The 21,002-nt window shown below is 39.0% G+C and overlaps 1 protein-coding gene across 2 annotated transcripts in view; it reads right to left on the bottom strand.

Annotated features, from left to right (window-relative positions):
* The window catches only part of DOCK4 (dedicator of cytokinesis 4), a 476,638-nt gene that overhangs the window by 39,649 nt on the left and 415,987 nt on the right, over nt 1–21,002 (bottom strand). Inside the window, exons 32-37 of one of the 2 annotated variants that reach the window (XM_060305397.1) lie at nt 19,382–19,467; nt 14,420–14,446; nt 14,180–14,275; nt 13,257–13,317; nt 8,826–8,919; nt 1,637–1,785 (exon numbers count right to left, since the gene is read on the bottom strand). In XM_060305397.1, the coding sequence (XP_060161380.1) occupies nt 1,637–1,785; nt 8,826–8,919; nt 13,257–13,317; nt 14,180–14,275; nt 14,420–14,446; nt 19,382–19,467 (513 nt within the window). The remainder of the gene's footprint in view (nt 1–1,636; nt 1,786–8,825; nt 8,920–13,256; nt 13,318–14,179; nt 14,276–14,419; nt 14,447–19,381; nt 19,468–21,002) is intronic. The other variant, XM_030857580.2, reaches the window with a different exon arrangement.

Below are 21,002 nucleotides of genomic sequence, written 5' to 3'. Positions count from 1 at the left end.
CCTACTGCATAGCACAGGGAACTATATCCAATAGCCTGTGACAAACCATAATGGAAAAGAATATGAAAAAAAATATATATGTACAACTGAGTCACTTTGCTGTACCAAAGAAATTAACACAACATTGTAAATCAACTCTACTTCAATCAAAATTTTTTTTAAAAGTAATAATTTATAGGTAAAAAACAAAGAAACAAAATTATCATCTTGAAATAACTGCTGTTCCACAATGGTCAAGGAGACGAATAAACAGGCCCTCAACGCTGGGGTGGGGGGAACTGCCACTGACCCCTAAGGCCCAATTATCCACAACTGGCACAGTGGATTCCTTGTTTGGCCCAATTTCACTTGGAAATTGTGAGGGTTTAACCCAGCTGGTTACTCTAAGGAGAAATGCAGAAATCCTTTGATCTAGCTCAGGTATCGGCAAATTTATTCACCAAACAGTAAATACTTTAGGTTTTGTGGACCATACAGCCTTTGTCACAACCACTCAACTGCTGTTAAATCATGAAAACACATCCGTATAGACACACATGAGCTTGTCTGGGTTCCAATAAAACTTTACAGACAATGAAAAGGGAACTTCATGTAATTTTCTCATGTCAAATCATTCTTCTTTTGATTTTGTTCAACCAATTAAAAATGTCAAAGTGATTCTTAGATTGTGGGTCAAACAGAAACAGTCAGTGAACCATTTGACCCATGGGCCGTAGTCTCCAAGCCCTGATCCAGCACAAGCTCCTGAGAATGGGCCAAGAGATGCAGCCAGAGGTTTTGTAACAGCTTATCTTAAGGGTGGAAACTTCACTGCAGGAGGGCACAGAGGCATTTCTTTGCTATTAACGTAACGAACGATATGTCAGTGTAGTTTGATAAATAATAGAAGAGGATAGGAAAGAAGCAATTCCCTTTCATCAAATTTTTAGGTGTACCCAATTATGTCTTATAAGAGAATGACAGCCACTGGTTGTATTTTAATTTCCTGTTTAACCTTGGCACTTTGGAAGATATACGTAAATCTAAGACACATATCACCAAAGCATCCACGTGTTCAAATCAACTGGGGTCAGATTCACAATTATTTTTCTTCAAGAGCACTGCAAACCCTTGAAGAGGGAGCAGGGGGCAGGGAGGTGATGTGCTGAATTGCCTTATTAGCTCAGGGAGGTTTTCAGCACCCCATGGCAACTCTCAGTATATGACAGGATGCCATAAAATGCTGTAAACAAATTTAGTTTCATTTATTTTACCTTAAAAAGAAAGTGGAAGGAGGCATATTACTACATGCCAATCTGGGGAGCTGAGTGAGGTGTGATAACGGTTTTTCAGAAAATAAAATGCCTGGGTGTCAAAACCTCTAGATCAGTGTTTCTCAAGGTGGGGTCCCATGTTCATACACATTGGAAATTCCTGGAGTCCTTGTTAAAATTGCAGAATCCCTTGCCTCAAGCCAGACTTACTTAATCAGAATGTCCAGGAGTAGGGCCTGGGAATCTTAATTTCAATAAACTCTTTGGAGTCTTTAATGCACATTGAAATTCGAGGGCCCCTGCTTGAAGAGGTGAACATCAATGAACTAAAGGAAATGTGACAATCACCTTGCGAGATGCCACGGGTGGGCGGGGCCACCTACCTTGCCTCTGTCAAAGTTCTGGATGATGGCGAGGTGCAGGTGCTCCTTGCGCTGCCATTCTGTCTGCATGGGGTAGGTCAGGAACTCCCGGAGGGGCCGATCAGACCATTCCAGCAGCTCATCATATAACAGGAGAGTATACGCGGCCTCTGAAATTCAAGTGGGAAGGTGATGATCGAGACAGGACCCCAAAGAACCTCCCTTCAAACGGGGCTGGTTTGGGACAAACTGGAGAAAATAACTATTTTCTGAATGTCATGATACTAAAGAAAAAAATGTCCAGAATATATGCAACAGAAGGTTAATGAATGATGAGTTCCCCTGGGAGATGGAATTATCAGAGATTTGTGTTTGATCTTTTGGTTCTCTTTATTCTCTCTTTCTCTCCTTCCCTCCTTTTTTTTCCCCCATAACGTTCATATGCTACCAGCATATGATAATAAAAATAAAAATGTTTAAGGGTATCTCTGTAGCTGGTTCAAAGATGTAGGCAGGGGAGACATGCCTTTGTTTGCTCGGAAGTTCACGGGTAAATCCCTTGGAGTGGGACTATGGGCATCTTCCAAAGGGCATGCTTAGGAAGCAAAAAATGATAGCTAAATTCTCCTGGATAATAAAAGCTGAAAAATCTGAGAGTGGTGTGTGTGTGTGTGTGCGTGTGTGTGTGTGTGTGTGTGTTGGGGGGGGTCGGGGTACAGGCAGAATTTGGGAGGGGCAAAGCTAGAGAGGACCCGAGCTCAGAGAAGAAAAATTTTTGAAATCTAGCAACAGAGGAAGGACAAGAAAGAGTAAAAGTATTGGATAAACAGTGTGTGTGTGTGTGTGTGTGTGTGTGTGTGTGTGTGTGTGAGAGACAGAGAGGGAAAACAAACTGCGGGGGCTGTGTGCTATGACCCCCATGGTTAGTCCCAACAAATCTTCAGTAATGGCTACTGAAGTCATGACATGTTTGGTGTGGTTGGAATTTCTTGGGGAAACATGAAAAGAGATGACATTCTATACACATGTGTGAAAATGGTGACCCACAGGCTTAAGCATAGTTGACAGGTAGTGTATTTAACAGAATACTTGCTATTCGGCAGGTCTCTTCTTTTCCTGAACCATAAATATGGCCAAATACATCAAGAATAGGAACCAGAATTCACTGTCACCGATGAAGGACTATAATAATAATCATTGAACACTATAACAGCCAACTCATTTACTGCATTGAATAAAATGAACAAACCCTTATGTTATTTATCTATTTAACTACCACCTCCACACACGTCTCAAAAGACACAGTAGGAGCTTTTGCCACAATATCCATAAACGGTTAATTCTTTTTTTCACTTATTTGCTTGAAGGGTAACTACACATAAAGCTCTTAAATAACATGTTAAGTTCTAGTACTATGATTTGGCTATCTCAATGTATCACATAGAGTTGCGATACAGAGCTAGATTCCTATCACTTTTCTCTTTTCTCCCAAGTGTAGAAGTCCTGTAAGGCACAGGCTCTGGCGGTTCTTCCTCTTTAATTACCTTTGGTGAGCTCAGTCCTGCAGCTTCAATGACTGTAGCAAAAGCTTTCATCACCCGCCAGCGGTCTTCTATCCCCCAGCATTCAGTTTTGTGCACTGTTACCAATATGACTTTCCTTCACTGCAAATGATCACATTGCTCCCCTGATTAAAACTAGCCAATGACTCTAAGTAACTAACAGAACAAATTTATATTTCCTAAAGTGACAGAGAAGGCTGCCCATGATATGGTCCCTCCGCTCACATATTCCCACTGTTCCTCCACTTATTGCAGGTAAGAAGGAGCCCACCACTGTCTCTCCTAAGAAGCCTCCAGCCCCCTTGACCCCATTATCAGCTTTTGCTGAATGAAACAAGATGCATCCTGACCCAGAGGCAGCTGCCCACCAGGGACAGAGGTGGCTTCTCTTGCTTGGGCACTGGACAAACCCTTTCTTGTGGTGAGATGGAGAGAGGGAATATCCGCTAAAGGGTGTTGGTTAATAAGTGGATGCAGAAACAGCTGAATTGCCACAACGTAGGTTGCCATGGAAGACTGCTTTACAGAGGACAAGAATGGCGATGATAATAACCAGATCATCAGAGCTGTGCTGTATTTGAATAGCCTTCTACTTTTCTCTGAGGCCTCCTGAGATAATTTCCTAATCTTTAATTACCCACATATTCTTATCATGCCAAGCACCTAAGAAAACCCCACGTGTTCTTTGTTTTTCCATCCACACTCTTTGCTCCTGTTATCCGAACAAACTAAGGTTCCCCTCACTTATCACACCAGCTGACACCTATGGTCCTTCACAGCCTGTTCCTTCAAGCCTTTCCGCTTTAACTACTAAATAACTCCTATTTTCTCTTAGTGATGCAGCTCAGGAATTATCATCTTTGTCTCTCAAATTTCTTGTGTGTCTCCCTGAGCACTCAAAAAATACCCTTAAGACTAACCATGTCACAGTGAAAAGGGGGAGGGGTGAGGACTGAGGGTCCTCACTCCCCACAGTTGAAGCCTGCAGCTGACCACAGGGTGGTACCTAAAAGGCAATGAAGGTCAAATTCACAGAGACAGAAAGTAGAGTGGTGGTTCCCAGGGACTGGGGGAGGGGAAAATGAGAAGTTATTGTTTAATGGGTACAGGGTTTCAGATTGGACAGGTGAAAAAGTTCTGGAGACAGATGGTGGTGACGGTTGCACAACAATGTGAATGTACTTAATGCCACCGAACTGTACACTGAAAAATAGGTAAGATGGTAAATTTTATGTTATGTATATTTTACCACAATAAAAAAGGGGGAGCAATGAAGAGTTTCTAATCCCTAAACTGCTTTCCAAATCATGTTTGCCCTGGGAAGGTCCAGGGGATGGCTGGAAGGTCACGTGTGGGTGACTTGCCCCTGGGAAGTGTGGAAAAACAAGTAAGCATTGGTGTGCCAGCAGAGGAAGCTGAAAAATGACGGAATGGTGACATGGGAAAGGTGTGAAAACAAATTACACCTGTTTTAGAATTTGATTCGGGAAAATCATGATGAATACCTGAGGTAAACAGTGTGTGTAAAGGAAGCATTAAAGGAAACATGTATGCCTTTGAGGTGTTAACAACAGACTACTAAGGTTGTTTGAATACATTAACAAATTGTAAATGTTTTATTATATGTTGTATACTTATTCCTCTATATCTTTAGAAGACAATACTACATATTGAAAAGAGAAGGATGAATCACATCCAGAATTTCCAATAGACAATGTTTTTAAAAGTGTTTATAATTCTGAACAAAAGGCATCATCACATAATTAAATATGGGCTATCTCATTCCATCGTTTTGAGATGTGTACAATGAGGACACCAATATGCAAAACGAAATAACACAGGAGAAGAGTGGAGATGAATCAAGTAATGGAGGGCACTGTCACAGAGGGCTGGAAAGGGTTAAGCCATTTAAACTGCATCCTATAAAGATAGAGAAGTTTTTCCATCAATTTCCCTTTCTCCAAGGACACACAAAAATGAGGACAGAAGAGAAATAAGAAAAATGTTATATAGGAAAAGAAGTTATTTCTTATGACTTTGGGGAACATAAAAACTGCAAGCTGAGTAAACAAATTAAAGAAAAAAATTTATTCGTTTCCAAAATAGACAGATTTGGATTTTCAGAAAACGAAAATGTATCTGTTACATATCTGCAAGAGCTTGCCCTCACTTCCCTCTCTCATTTCTTTTTTTTATGGACTTTAAAATAAAAGAAGTCTACTAGGTTGTTTTCAAAGATAGATAAACTAGGTTCACCATTTCTCTCAAAAATTGGCTACAAACTACTTTAAAATGACCACTTAAACTCCCAGACAACAGAGTTAGCTCAAAAATCTTAGTTTATTTCATCAAAACTATCAGCACATCTGTGTGAAGAGATACTGGGGCTTCCTCAGTGATTAAGGAATTAGCAATATTGAAAGAGAGAAATCTGCTCTCAGGGTATTAAAATCTCATTGAGTGCATTCATTAGTAATGCAATTATTTAAGTCTCACACTGCTAGGCACTAGTCAAAGAACTGGGAAGACTAAGAAGAAAACATCATTTCTGTCCTCAAGGAACTTATCCTTCAACTAAAGATCTCTCTACTACCTACCTATGTACCTATTAACACACACACACACACATACATACACCTTATATAACTATGAATAAAAACAACATGATAAATGTTTTAATGGAAATCTGAAAAAATTGCAGTGGGAAAAGAGTTGGAAATATCAACTCAGCCCATGGCAGGGAGTGCTGAGTCATAGAGTTGATGAGGGAAGTGAAGGAAGGTAAACACGCGCGTCCGGAGCCTGTGCCCCGCAATGGGAGAGGCCACAACAGTGAGAGGCCAGCGTACCGCAAAAAAAAAAAAAAAAAAAAGTGAACAGTGATGCTCTTAAGTGATACAGTGGAACTGTAGCTAGAGGCATATTTAAATTCTGGGAACAAGAGCACCACTTCAGAAAGGTTCCTTTACTCTTTTAGAGCTGAGGGAGGAACCATGATTCAGGAGTTCTTTGGAAGAACAGTGTGGCAAAAGACTAAGATTTGTAGTTCCTAAATCCAATTAAAGGGTGCTCATTCTCGTTAAGATGTAGTAAGCACATTCTCGTGTATCTTTCCCACTGATTCAACTAAAAACCCCAGACAAAATATGTAAAGCAACTATTGGAGAATTCTGAACAGTAAATGAGAAGGTAGACAGGACAGTAAAATCAATACTCAAAAGAAGGACCACAGAGTGGTGAGTTCCTTGTTTTTATTTTTTGCCTTTTCTATCTCCTGGCTTAGCCTTCCCTGCCTCCTGGAACTGCAAATGGAAACAGACAGAAAAAGCTCCAAGAAAAGCTCCTCTAGTCAGAGGACTGGGAAGAGGACCTTCTGTGGGATGGAGTACTTTTTTTTTTTGCGGTATGCGGGCCTCTCACTGTTGTGGCCTCTCCCGTTGCGGAGCACAGGCTCCAGACGCGCAGGCTCAGTGACCATGGCTCACGGGACTAGCTGCTCCGCGGCATGTGGGATCTTCCCGGACCGGGGAACGAACCCGTGTCCCCTGCATCGGCAGGCGGACTCTCAACCACTGCGCCACCAGGGAAGCCCGGATGGAGTACTTTTGACTCTTCTGGTCCACTCTGAGTCCCAGGGACAAAGCTGTAAACCTGAAGTGTGACAATAGGGGCAATCACAGTGGCAGCAGCAACAGCTTCCATTTTTCTCTTTTCTTTCACTGCTTTGTCCCCAGGGAGACCAACTGTACATAGTACATCATAGTGTGGAGGATCAAGCCTTGGCTCTGAGTGCTTTGGCTTGGATCAAGTGAGAGTGCTAGGAAAAGGAGCCCCTGGGAGATGGGAAGAGTGAGAAATATCAGAGAGAGGAAGGAGATGGAGGAAGGAATTTTTAAATTCTGTGTATGACTTCCTTGGGCTCACCCCCAAGCTGCACATGTGCAGAATGAACTAGAATCAACATAACAAAGATTTTGATAAATGAATTATGGTATAGATAAATGTCCATGTCCCAGACTCTCCCTGGGTGACATACATGCAGGAAAGACCAGGAATGTGCTGCAAAGGCTTTGATAACTAAACTGACCTTCAAAAGGTGGCTCAGGACTTGAGGTCCGAAACTAACTGATTTTCTGCTAAAATAAAAATAGTCAATATTCTCCAGAAGATGAACTCTCATAATATTCAAAATGCCCAGGATATAATCCAAAATTACTTGACATTCAAAGAACCAGGAAAACTAAACAAATCTCAAAGGGAAAAGGCCATAACAGATGCCAATTCCAAGATGATTCAGTTGTTGAAATTATAGGCAAATACTAAGAAATAGCTATTACAACCATGCTACTTGAAGAAAAAGTGAACACTAGTGAAATAAATAGAAAGATACATGTTCTTTGCAAAGAAATTGCAGCTATTAAAAAAACAGCCAAATAAGAATTTTAGAATTATATAATAAAAATAACAAAAACTAAAATTTCACTGGAAGGGCTCAATAGTTGAATGGAAATGATAGAGGAGAAGCAAAGGACTTGAAAATGGATGAAGCGAAATGATCCAATCTGAAAAACAGAAAGAAGAAAAATTGAAAAAAAAAAAACCTCAAAAAACAAACCAGGGTCTGAGAAACTTATAGAATGATACCAAAAGGTCATAAAACTGGCCATCCATAAAACTGGAGTCCCAAAAGAGAGAATCAGTGCAGAAAATATATTTGAAGAAATAATGCCTGAAAACTTCCCAAATTTGGTGAAGGAAATAAGTTTATAGATCCAAGAAACTCAGCAAACCCAACCAGGATAAACTTAAAGAAAACCATGCCCATATATGTCATAACTGAACTGCTGAAAAACGAAGAGAAAATCTTGAAAGCAACCAGAGACAATTACACATTACATACAGGGGAACAATTTAAATGACTACAGATCTCTCATCAGAAACAATGGAGGCCAGAAGAAAGTAAAACAACATTTTTAAAGTACTGGAACAAAGATACTGTCCAAACAAAGACACCATCCAGCAAACATTTCCTTCAGGGATGAAGGTAAAATAAAGATGAAGGAAAACTAAGAATTCTTCACTATTAGATCTGCTCTAAAAGAAATACTAAAACAAGTTCTTTAGGTTGAATGAAAATGTTAACAGAGGAAAATTGAGAATTTCAGGAATGAAGAAAGACCAACAGAAATGGTAAATATCTGAGTAAATATAATAGATTATTTTTAACCTCTTAAATTCTTTAAAATAGATATGACTTAAAAATTATGACATTATCCGATGGAGTTTTCAATGTACCTAGATGTAATACCTATGACACTACAATGTAAAGTGGGGAGGTGGTAAAGTTCCTATATTTAACTTGAAGTGGTGAAATACTCACTTTAAGTAGACCATGAAAAGTTGCTTTTTATAATTCCAAAAGCAACCTCTAAAAAACTACACAAAGAGATATAGTAAAAAAAAAAAAAAAAAAAAAGCCAATATATTAAAAACATAGACTACTTAGAAACATAAATCTAATTAAAAATAAATTCCACTTTTAAAGGAGAAATGCTTGAGTCCTCAGCTCTAATTCAAAAAACAGAGGAGTTTTTAATATACCAGTGACCTGCCCACTTCCCCCAACCTGAGCCAAAAGACACAATTACCTGTGAAGTTCTGTGCTTTGAGGTGCAGATCGTAGAGTTTGTGGATATAGCGTATATACATCTCTTCCTTGTTCAGTTCAGTCTTATAGAAGTTCTATAAAAAAGAGTACAAGCATGGATAATTCCTCAACAATTAGGTTGTCAAGTATCTGCCTTTTACTCTGCTTGAAGTTTGATATCTTGAACCAAGAGAACAGATGAATTTTTCTGTATAAATGTCTTTAAAAAATTAAGTAAGGAGACCCAGTGACATATTTTTAACTCAGCACTGTCTGTATTAAACATTACTTATCATTTATTGAATAGGCTGGTAATTCCTGGAGGGATGTTATTACCACTGATTCACATTTCATTTGTTACTTTCTGTTGTTTTTTTTTTTTTTTGCGGTACGCGGGCCTCTCACTGTTGTGGCCTCTCCCGTTGCGGAGCACAGGCTCCGGACGCGCAGGCTCAGCGGCCATGGCTCACGGGCCTAGCTGCTCCGCGGCATGTGGGGTCTTCCCGGACCGGGGCACGAACCCGTGTCCCCTGCATCGGCAGGCGGACTCTCAACCACTGCGCCACCAGGGAAGCTTAGTTTAACTGCCAGTGGACAATCAGCCTATTCAACTAAAAATATTAAAAATATGTAAGAGATTAACCTGTTTATTAAATTTGATCATGGATAGTCAAAGGATAATTTCTTTAATTTTAAACTTATTTTAAAGGTTTCCAGTTTATGACTACAACATAAAGGGATTAATAAGAGATTTTATTTCAAATTACTGTTACAGGGCTATGCTTATTGAAAATATTTGGTTTATTAAAAAAAGGTATTTGGATCTTATTAAACTTCTCTAAAATGTTTTAACATTTGTCACCAAAAAGTCAACTCTGACTTACCTGGACACATTACATTGCCATTCTAAAGGTACACTTTATAGGCATCCACATACACTCCTTTTCCACATCAGACAGTACATTAGTCCTCACTGAACTTAGTAAACATACGAGCAAAAGTGTAAGAAGTTGGAGTCCAGCAAAAGCATGATGCTGTGAGACTCTACATAAGGCAATTTTAGAAAGCAGATCATTGTACATTTTGAAATCCCTGCTAAAGCCATCTGAACTGCTATCATAACTACTGCTGTTGTTATTTATTTTATTTTACTTTTTTGCTGTTGTTATTTTGACAGATGTTACTTGGTGTGTAGAAGAAGGGAAAATGAATAGTGATGGGGGATAAATCTGCTGACTTGAAGCAGTGACAGGCTTTTCTAGCGGGGGAAAGTCCAGGAATTCTAAACGTTTTTGAATTTGATTAGCTAGAGAGGTGCTTTGGTAATGGACCAACTAGCCAATGTGGCTGCTTAAATTGTACTTGGGCTCAAAGCCTGAGGAACTTCTGTCAATGTACTTTCTGGCCACTACCTAACAGGTGTCCATTCTTCAGTATGAGGACTCTTCTAACCTTGAGACACTGACATTTAGTTGAACGCATCATAAAAAATATTTTTTCCAATTTATACCATTATCCTTCCCCTTTTCGTCTTGTGCCTTGTAGATCTTGGCATTCTTTAAAAAGCTAAGTAAACAATGCTCTTCATATCTCTACTATAACCAAAATCATTTTAATTAGCAAGAATTGTTGTACCATAAACATAAATTTAGCAACCTCATAGCAGGCTTTTATGTTATTAAAGGATAATTTGTTCTAATAGCTCTCTGGTAAGAAGCGTATTTCTTTGGGAACCAAATAAGTGATCACTCTGTAAATGAACAGTTCTTGAAAAAAAAGCAAAGCTCTCTCCAGTCAGCAGATGAGAATCTTTCACATGTGTCTGGCAAAACTAGTGACACAAAGAACAAAACAATAATTACATTTCCTTGTATTAGTCATGTCAAAGATTACCCATTTTTACCAGCCTAATACTACAGTTTAACTCTGATCTTGTAAAGAAAGCCAGAGCTCTCCCGAAGACAATCTGGAATTGATCTTTCCAAAAAGTTAAGAAAAATCTCTAGGAGGGAGGGAGTGGTTAAAAAGAACTATATTGCAGCTAGAAATCAAAAACTTCCCATATGGAGTAGAAGCTAAAAAGATTAGCTTCAAAGTTATATATTTTGTCCTTTAATAATAAGTAGTCGGGTGCTGGTTGAAATTAGAACAGCTTTCAAAGCGTTAGCATTTTCTATACGGATATTCTTTTTTTAAAAAATAAATTTATTTATTTTTGGCTGTGCTGGTTCTTTGTTGCTGTGCGCGGGCTTTCTCCAGTTGCGGCGAGCGGGGGCTACTCTTTGTTGCGGTGCTCAGGCTTCTCATTGCGGTGGCTTCTCTTGTTGCGGAGCACAGGCTCTAGGGCACGTGGGCTTCAGTAGTTGTGGCACACGGGCTCAGTAGTTGTGGCTCGCGGGCTCTAGAGTGCAGGCTCAGTAGTTGTGGTGCATGGACTTGTGGTGCATGCTCCATGGCATGTGGGATCTCCCAGGACCAGGGCTCAAACCCATGTCCCCCCTGCATTGGCTGATGGACTCTTAACCACTGCGCCACCAGGGAAGTCTGATAAGGACTATTCTTGGTCAGTGAAAAACTAGCAAGATAAATTCATTGTCTCAGGTGGATATTGACGGGGCCACTGATTTTATTTATTAAGTCTCTGGCTTATTCCTACTGGGAAACTAGAATAAACACATTTAGGTGGAAGTATTCATTCTTTCATCCGAGGAAATGATCTCTCCTGTTATACCGGTTGAGGAAATGAACCTAGGGTCTACATTTATTCGTGTACCTCTAAACAGAGGACGCTGTGAAAGGAGATGGAGACAATGGAAGACGATTCCTTTGGGAAAAGGTAAAGGCTTTCCTTTGAGGCTATTTATGAGACTTTGTGTTTGGAGTTGGGGTAGAGCCAAGATTAAGGAGATAAACTGAGAAAACCTGAAGCTGACAGAGCACTTGGCTTTTCTCCCCAGTTACTGATGTACAAGCAGGGACGTGGAAGGAGATCAGGCTGAGGACCTTGACCCTGGTGAAAGGCCCGCAAAAAGCTGGGAAAGCACAGAAAGGAAATTTAAAAGTGGAAATGACTGTGCTCAAGGTTAGAAATAAGTGCTAAGAGTAGAGATAATGGGTTGACCCAGTGAGCTTGGCCTGATGGCCTGCAGGTTACTGTTGGGTCTGATGATACAAATTACAGAAGAAACTGCATAACAAGAGGTAGCCTGATAGAGGATGATCAGGTCTTACTATTTTTAGCAACTGATATTGGAGGTGGAGGTGTAACAATTAAATGCAAAAATGAAGAGGAAGTGGTAGGCGTGGTAAAAAAGGATAAAGTCATATACTCAGAGATGTAGTACAGTGAGAAAACAAATTAGTGAAACAGATTAAAAAGACAGTCATAAGAAAGCAAAAAATCCTGAGCTCTGAAGTGGGGCTGTGAGGGGAATAAACAAAACAAAACAAAAAAACCTGAAATCGATGAGCTAAGACAGGACAGAATCAGAATGGGGGACAAAACAAATTTTAAGGTGCAGACAAATAGAGAAAAAAAGGCATGTGACAGACTCATGTGCATCAGAGTAAGAGTTAGAATTCTGTCTGTGCAAGTACTTAGAATAGATGGTGAGGTTTCATCTATTCTACAAAACAAGAAAAACAAACCATGATATTCACTAATTTAGAACCAAAGCAGTCACAACGCATTCCTGTATTTTAAATCTGATTAAGGTAAATTATCAAAAGCATCAATTTATACTATATTAAAATTTGAAAAAGGAATGTGAATGTATAATCCTTCTTTTGCTCTGTAGTGAGAATACCATTCTATTTGATAATTAGTTATGAGACATTTCAGTACAAATTTTGTGTTCCTAGAACTGTTCTGGTGTAGCCTATTATCCTTACCCAATATTTATTTTTATTCTCAAAAACGTCTTGTTTGGGTGAGAAATTATGTGGTCATCCTAGTTATAATCCACAACTTAACAACAGCAGTATTATGGATTTAATTTGCAAAGAAGCTAGAGAGTGAAAATTCAGGTGCTAAATAGGAAACTGTCATTTGTTCAGAAAAGAACATTAATATTTATTGAAACCTAGAATACATATAAGAAGGGCAGAAAGAAACTGTCTACACAAAAGTGAAAAGACTTTTCTCCAGGGACATCATGCTTTTCCCTAGGAGAGCAACAAAAGACTCCAGGGCAGAGGAGCGATGCAACAGGAGAAGCCTGGCGTCACTCTGGGATTTTACAGTGGGAACATTCTGCAGTGTTCGAAGCTCAGAATTTTCTGGCATTTAATTCAACCTGAAGCAAAAACATATCTAAACTCTTTTAAGAAACACCCGGATAAAGACACATGGTAGCTGATAAACAAAACATAGTATTTCTGTGAAAAAGCAAACGTTAGGATATAAGGAGGAAAAGGGAAATTGTTTACGAACCAGGAGGCTCACGGTGCAGCCAATCTTTTTGCCATCTACCTCGCCCATTTTCATGCAGTCCCTAAAAACAAAAAGCAAGAGTCAGAACACAGAACTTCCTTCCTAGGGGTGAACACAGTTTGTTCTTTTAGGAAGAAAAAATAAAAAAGGATCTGTCAGAGACTAGAGGCATTTGCAAGTTGCTGTTCAGATGAGGCTCAGCAGAATAGAGGCAGTGCCCCAGGAAGCGTGAGCTTGGGAGGGGGGCGGTCAGACCCTGCTGAGCACCAGTGTCGCTGAGAATTTCACTGCCAGGTGGACTGTGCTCCCTCTCAATAGACGGGGGCTCCAGGAAGGGGAGGAGTGAAGGTGTGTTATTACACACCTCTTACTTGGGGTGAGAAGGATCTGCTAAGCCTGGCCATCAGCAGTGAGAATGAAGCGTTTATTCTTAAAACACCATGCCTTTAAGTGGGATGAACTGCTTCAACAGTTTAGATCATTTCCAAATCAAAAAATGACTCTGAAAGCTAACGGTGTGAGTTTCATCCCCCCTCTCCTTTTCTAAGAAAGCAGCATGGTTGTACAATTGTTGGTTTCACTGTCGTCACCCTAAGACGAATGGATCTACTGGTTCTAATGGGTGAGTCTAAACATCAAGAAAAAAGATTTCTTTAATAACAGGACTGTCTCAATTCACTGAGACTTTAAAAGAACTGTCAAAACCCGTACAACAAAACATAAAAAAGGAAAAGCAAAGAAAAAACTCAGAACCAGCTAGTTAGAGGTCTGTTATTTTACTGCTCAAGGTTCCACGGTCTGATTATCAATTCTTTGAGTGATTAACCCAAGGGCAATATCGACTGTATTCTAACTCTCAGACTTTCTAAGGGGAGCGCGGCATATCTGGAAAACCGGGAGGGCGGGGGGTGGGCTCGGCTTACCTGTAATCTAACAACCTCTCCATTAGACGAGTTACAGTGGCGATTAACGAAACACCACTCTCCCTCCATGTTTCCCGCTCAATTTTCTTTAGTAGACTGGAAAAGAAAGAACCCAGGGCATTTTCAACATTTATTTTTATCAGTCACCATGACAACCATTTTACTTTCATCAATACCTTAAATGCCTTAGCAACCACTGCAACATCTCACAAGTAGCACAATTTGCAAACAATGTCTTACCTAGGATAGGGACCAAATAGTGGAATTCTAATCCAGGAAGCATTGACAAAGCAAATTGATTTTCATTATCCAAGTCATCAAATACGAACACATGCATATAAATCATATTTTCAAAATATGCAAGCACCTCACAGCTCAAAGACATTGTTTCCTAGCTTCTCTCTTCCACTAACAGAGGCTTGCACCTCACCACACCAAACCACACTGCGAAAAGCGAAAACAGGAGTGCCTCTAAGTTTACTTTTAAGTAAGATCTTGCTTTATTCACATAAAAATGTTTTCCTACCTCTCAGTGGAATGCATCTTCATCCAAGCAATTTTACTGCAATGCAACTGCTACAGGAAAATCCTTGTACAGACGGTATGACGTTTTGCGTTTTTTCCTTTCACTTAACATTTGCCCACTCAATACATATTGTACTATCTGTGCACTCACTCAACAGTTTCATTCATTTTGTCATTAATCACAGAGGATTTTCTATGCGGTTGTTACAGCAGATTGATGACAAGTACCGAACCACATCTCTCCTCCTACGTTTTCCCTAATCTTAAGCACCTTGGAGCAGAGGCACTGCTATGTAAACACAAAACAATAACAATCATAATAATTAGACTCTGTTTTACTTTGACTCCCACCTCTCGGCAAATTAACCATATACTTGGCAAAAACCTTTACGACTGAACTTTCCCCAAAAGAAAAAAGTAAGAACATAGGCATGACAATATGAGGATACTTTGCCCTCCTGAATTTAATGATCATTATTTCTAAAATGTTGTTCCCCTTTCATCTTGGTTTCAGGAATAACATAGAGAGAAACCATTTCGTACAAGTACCATCTCAGCCTCTCCTATACTGTGCTTCGTAGAAAAAAAGCTATTTTATCAAAGCTGTTTTTTTTGCTCTGTGGCTACGTTCTCTCTCAATCTTCCTTCCCACTCCCCACTGCTTCTTGCTATTACCATTCCAGTGCCCAGCCCTCTGTCTTATCTCCTCATCTGGTGTCTATGCATCCCTGATCATTTGTTTTTCTGGTTTATTCCGAACTGTTTCCTAGATTAAGGAGGGGAAGATGGGAAGAAATAGCACACGAAGGGATGGAACTCGCCCTGACTAATCCCCCAGGGAAAGGTCCCCTAGTTTGTTCTAAACGTGTTTTCTTTTAAAAAGCCTCTGAGAAGCACCTGTTTCAAGCTTAAATGCCAAACTGGTATTGAACCAAGTACTCAAATGAAAATCTGCCTGCCAAAGCAATGCAGGATGATGGAGAAATCTTCCCAAGTGACAGCCCACACCTCATATACTTTAGAGGCTGAAAAACAAAGAACTCAAGTTAGGTAATAATTCTAAAAATATAGAGAGACTTCTTTTATAGGCATGAGTTTCATTAATTTGCACAGTCTCTGGCTGCAGGAAGAAATCTGAGCTACAGAATCCTCTTGTAAAAAGAGGCACAGCTCTGCACAGCCTGTTCCCTTGACTAACACAAGACCCAAATATCAGGACCAAGCCTAGAACCCAGTTCATCTGCTTTCTCGGCCAGGCTAGTTCTTTCTGTGGGGACGCTTGCCCTCCCAGTTTACCTGATACACATTGATAGGGAGAAGCTATCGGACAAGAAGAGAAGAGTCTCTCTAGATAACTTGGGTGACACTGATCTATAATTTGGTATATTTCTATTTGGTCTATAATCAGGCTGATGTGCCCATGGTGAGCACACAGGGAACTCATCTAATCACAGTGAAAGGTGATTTCTTCTTTTCTTTTTCTGAGGCACTAAAATGATGAATGGTTGCTACATGAACTAATGCACTAGACTTTACATACATGTCAAAAGAGCATTAACTATGCATCGTTCTTTTCTAATGTTTTTAAACCATTTTTAAAAACTGAAGTATAGCTGATTTACAATGTTGTATTAGTCTCAGGTGTACAGCAAAGTGATTCAGTTATATATATATATATATATATACATATATATGTATATATATTCATTCTCAGATTATTTTTCATTATAGGTTATTACAAGACATTGAATATAGTTCCCTGTGCTATATAGTAGGTCCTTGTTTCTATTTCATATACAGAAGTATGTCTATTAGGATAAATTAGGATAAACTCCTAATTTATCTCCCCCCCCCACTCCAAGGTGATTTCTTATTGCTAATTGATAGGCAATGGGACTCCATAACATTGAACAGCAGGATAAGCCACGGTCCTGCAGGATGACACCCTGCCCAACAGGCTTTTACTCTGTGAAGGAATATGAAGGGTGTAGAATTTGACCCTCAGTCTACCTCTCTCTGTAGCCTAACAGGATTGTGTGGAGGCCAACACTTATATGAAACACCTGTGTCGGTGCACACTCTTCTTAATCCAAAGAGAAGAGTTAGATACCTAAGTATGTGCTACACAGCGAATCCTCTGTCTGCAAACTATAATTAAATGTGTGATCACATTTAAGCAAAGATCTATGAAATGATTTGGAGTCTTTGGAGTCTACTGAATTATTTAGAGCAACACACGATAGAGCACAGTAAAGGACTGAGGTGGAGGTTACCTCTTCCGGAAAGCCCCTTTAGAACCCCCAAGGCTACTGGTACCCCCACTGTGTGCTCCTACAGCGCAGTCACTGCTGCATCTTCAGCCTTAGAAGAGCGCCTAGCACAGGGAGATGCTCAATAAATGAAGCTGAATGAGTGAATGAAGTGGATCCAGGGAAGCAGAATTTCATTCTGATACCTTATTCTGAATATCACATGGACGGCAATGATCCACAATTTCAGCATTATCAAAAACAATCAATCCTGACCCCTATTTATTTCAAAAAGATGTAGCGTGGGTAAATGCAGATAACGTGAGGGTCAGCGAAAGATGAGTTCTTAGGAAGGAAGTTACTATATAAATTTACAGTCTCATTCTAAGGAGGCTACTTTGGCAAGTACATACTACATTTTCAGGAAGCAGTGAGCTCCTTTCAGCTTCTGAACAAATTTTAAGAAGTTTTAGACATGAAATACAGAGAACAAATGAGAATCTGTACCATAGTGGCATGTGTTCCTAATTCATAATGTGTGCAGTGACTCACTGTGATTATACTAATTCATTGTGATTTCTATTGCCAGAAAAGCATTTTATTGTTTCCTGAAATATAGTTGGATTTTCACTTTCTTTTCTGAGCCCAGGTAGTAATGAAAGAAAAATATTTCTAGCAATATTTCTAGTAATATGTTAAAAATCAACAAAAGAATAAAAATCTCCATGGAATGAATCAGGCACCTTAAAATAGTCCTAATTATAGAGGCTTAATATTGTAATTATTGGTTTGATTTTAACGTCAAGGTACATCTTCTATTTCAAAGCCATATTTACACACAAGCAATCCAAACTGCATGCTATCAGGCCTTTATTAAAGTTGATAAGAGGCACTATGGAGCTATGTGAGTGTTTATTAATCTTGTGAATTTATCATAAATAATTAATCACAAATCTCAAGAGATTCATTTTACTGAGTGCTTTCTCATTTTAGTTCTTTGTTCAAACCAAGGACTAGTAACTGAACTGAGAGTGGTTTTCAAAAGCAATTTATTATATTGGATGAGGTTTTAATCAGAATTCTTGCTAAACTCCAGCTGTCACGAAAGACAGATGCTTTGTACACTAGAATGAACGAGGGCTTGGTGAATAATTATTAAAAGTTCCAGTTTAATTACAGTATCAGAGGAAAATGGCGTTGTTCAGGACTCAGTACAAAGAATGTATTTTATCATCCACCACTACCACAAGAAATCTGTGTACCCCTTCTTGGCTTTTCCTTTCAATATAATTTTCTTAAAAGCTTCAAGAATGATTTTGAATCAGGCAAGTTGAAATCTATCAGTCACTAGTAATACTTTTCAATATATATTAAAATATATTATATATTTTACTATATATATATTTTACTATATATTAATGTATCCACTGCCCTAAATTTATGATCATAAAACGAATTACAGAATTTTGTATTTGGCTATCAGTACTAAAGCATTAATATTTAGTTTTAGGTGACACTTGGGTGTAAATATAAGTAAAAGCGTATTTTGTGATAGAAAAATGTATTGCTAAATTGTTTTTGCACTTATGAAAGAACTGCAAACATTTCCCAAGCACAAAGAACTGGTTCTTCCTTCAAAAAGAAACACTTCATAAGTATAAAAGGTTTGAAAATGACTAAGATCCATAGAAAGCTGTAGAGGAAACAAGTGCTAGAATTAAAATCCTAAAGCACTAGAACCTTCTTATGTATCCTCTCTGGCCATTTCACACAGTGGATGAATACTTGGTATAAGCACTTCATCTTATGATAGTGATCACATTCTTTCCTTAGTAAGATAACCTCAAAGTCTCCTTACAATATTATTTCTCTATCCTCCATACAAATCCTAATCACAGAATTTACTAAAAACGACTTGCTTCTGTGATATTCTAATAAGAAACATTTAGGAAGAAATTAATAATGCTGAATGAGCAATAAGTATCGATGAATTAAATCAATTGTTGAAGAACAGATGCAAACTAGGTTAATTTTCCCAACAGCAAATCAACCAAGGATATCTCGTTTCGGAAAGCACTGTGCACAAATACAACAATCACACCACTATTGTGTCTTTTCCTCTCTCACTCTTGACCCTATTTAAAATCATTATCTTGCAGCCCCAGTTTAAAAATTACTAGGCACGAAAAGAGTGGAATTTGTTATATAACACTTGCAACCTGCCCTAATCAGAGATTAATACAAGGAGATATGTCTAATCATCAACATAACAAGATCCATTCACCAGTTAAGCAATTATCCTTTATTTCACACTCCACAAAGACAAAGCACTCCTGTGAGACCCAAGCTGTCTTTGTAGCTCTCAGCTGCTTAGCACTGACACCAAATCCCCGGAACAGAATCCACTTGAGATAAACATGTTACTCACATACTGTTGAAGAGCTCACGGTATGTTTCATCACCTTTGCCTTCTGACATCAGGCTGTCCAGTTTGTCAATGAGCTTGGCTTCCACCTGAAACAGACCCAAATGTTACTCTCTTTCCTCCCTTTCACAAGTAGGATTTTCTAGGCATATTGAAACATATTTATTTCTGCACAGGAAAAAGCCATAGTAAATTTTGTGAAAGCGACATTATCAGCTGTGGTTAACAGGAGACACCCCCTTGGAATTCTAGGGGGCCAATTCAGATGCAGGCACGTACTTCAAACTCCCGGTAGGGTAGCATGTGCTGTCGCCAAAGACTTCTATTTGTTGATTCAAACACAAATGCCTGCAGCCCAGCTTAAATGTTTGAATTCTTTATTTAGGAGCTGTAAAAACTGGCAAGTCTCATTTTTTTTTTAATCATGATATATATAAGAACATCAGCAAACTACCATATCCACAAACATTCATTTAAATCTTTGATGTGTTTTGTATCTATTTTCTTTCTCAAAACAGCTCGAGGTCGCACTAAATCTTTGCTAAAGTTGAGAATTTGTCCTAACCATGTACAGATGGTAGATCCATAGACATATTCTAAGTCAGCAATAGGCAGCATGAGAGAGAAAGGACATATTTCCTGAAAACTGTAGTCAAAACATTTATATTTTCAAGAACATAAATCCTTTAGGACTTCAGTATCAGGAAGGCAGAAATAAATATCCCTCATCTGTCGGAGGCAACAGAGGAGACAAAAAATGAAGAATCTCTGCCTGGCCAGAGAGAGTTAAACAACTAGGGGTAGGGAGGGATATTTGACTTTGGCAAGGGACTAAACACAATTATTCCCTTTGAATCAAATTTCAATAAGGGGATAAAGAGAAAAGGGAAGAAAAGTGGGTCTTCCCCAATACAATTTTTAAATAGCCTTTCATTCAGGTATTAGCTTTATTGAAAGTAAATGTAGATATTGATACAGATGAAATGCCATGCTCTTGGCAACAGGAGGGTCCTATGTATGCATTCAGCTTGCTTGTACAGTTGACAATCATTTCTAAGACTTGAGAAGGCCTTCATCTGGAGAAGCAAGAAAGATCCTTCACACAGGAGAGTGCACATAGGTGAGTGCAATGACTGTGTGAAGAGATAGTAGGTCTGCTGTCTCCAATAGGAGTGACTTGGCATGGCAAAAGCAGTTGATTTCTGCTATGAGAACTGGTTTTGGAATAAGAACGTCTGTCTTTCCAAAACTGGAGCAGAGCTATTAGATTCTATGTCAAAGAGAAATGTTAAGCTCATCTCCTCAGAATTTCCTTTACAACAATTTCTACTGCTTTTCCCTTTAAATTAATTCTCAATGCTTCAAGCAAAGAGCAATAAAACATACTGTGCATCAAATGTTCAAAGCTAAGCCATTCACCAAATGCAATGGGCAGACAACTGAGAGGTCAACGATTTTAAGAATCATTAACCTTCTGATTCCTCCGTGTTGTGTCCAGCTGGGAGCAAATAACGTCTCTGCCAGTTCTTAAACACAGACCTAGGAAATCACAGGATTTTTTAGCTGAAAGGGAATGAAATGTTTTTTTAGGGCTTCTCGGAGACCCAGTGAAACACACTACCAG

The sequence above is a fragment of the Globicephala melas genome, chromosome 9, assembly GCF_963455315.2.
Source record: "Globicephala melas chromosome 9, mGloMel1.2, whole genome shotgun sequence".
In the NCBI taxonomy this organism is placed as follows: Eukaryota; Metazoa; Chordata; class Mammalia; order Artiodactyla; family Delphinidae; genus Globicephala; species Globicephala melas.
Note: the sequence above shows the minus strand (reverse complement) of the source record. Positions and strands in the feature narration are given on the sequence as shown.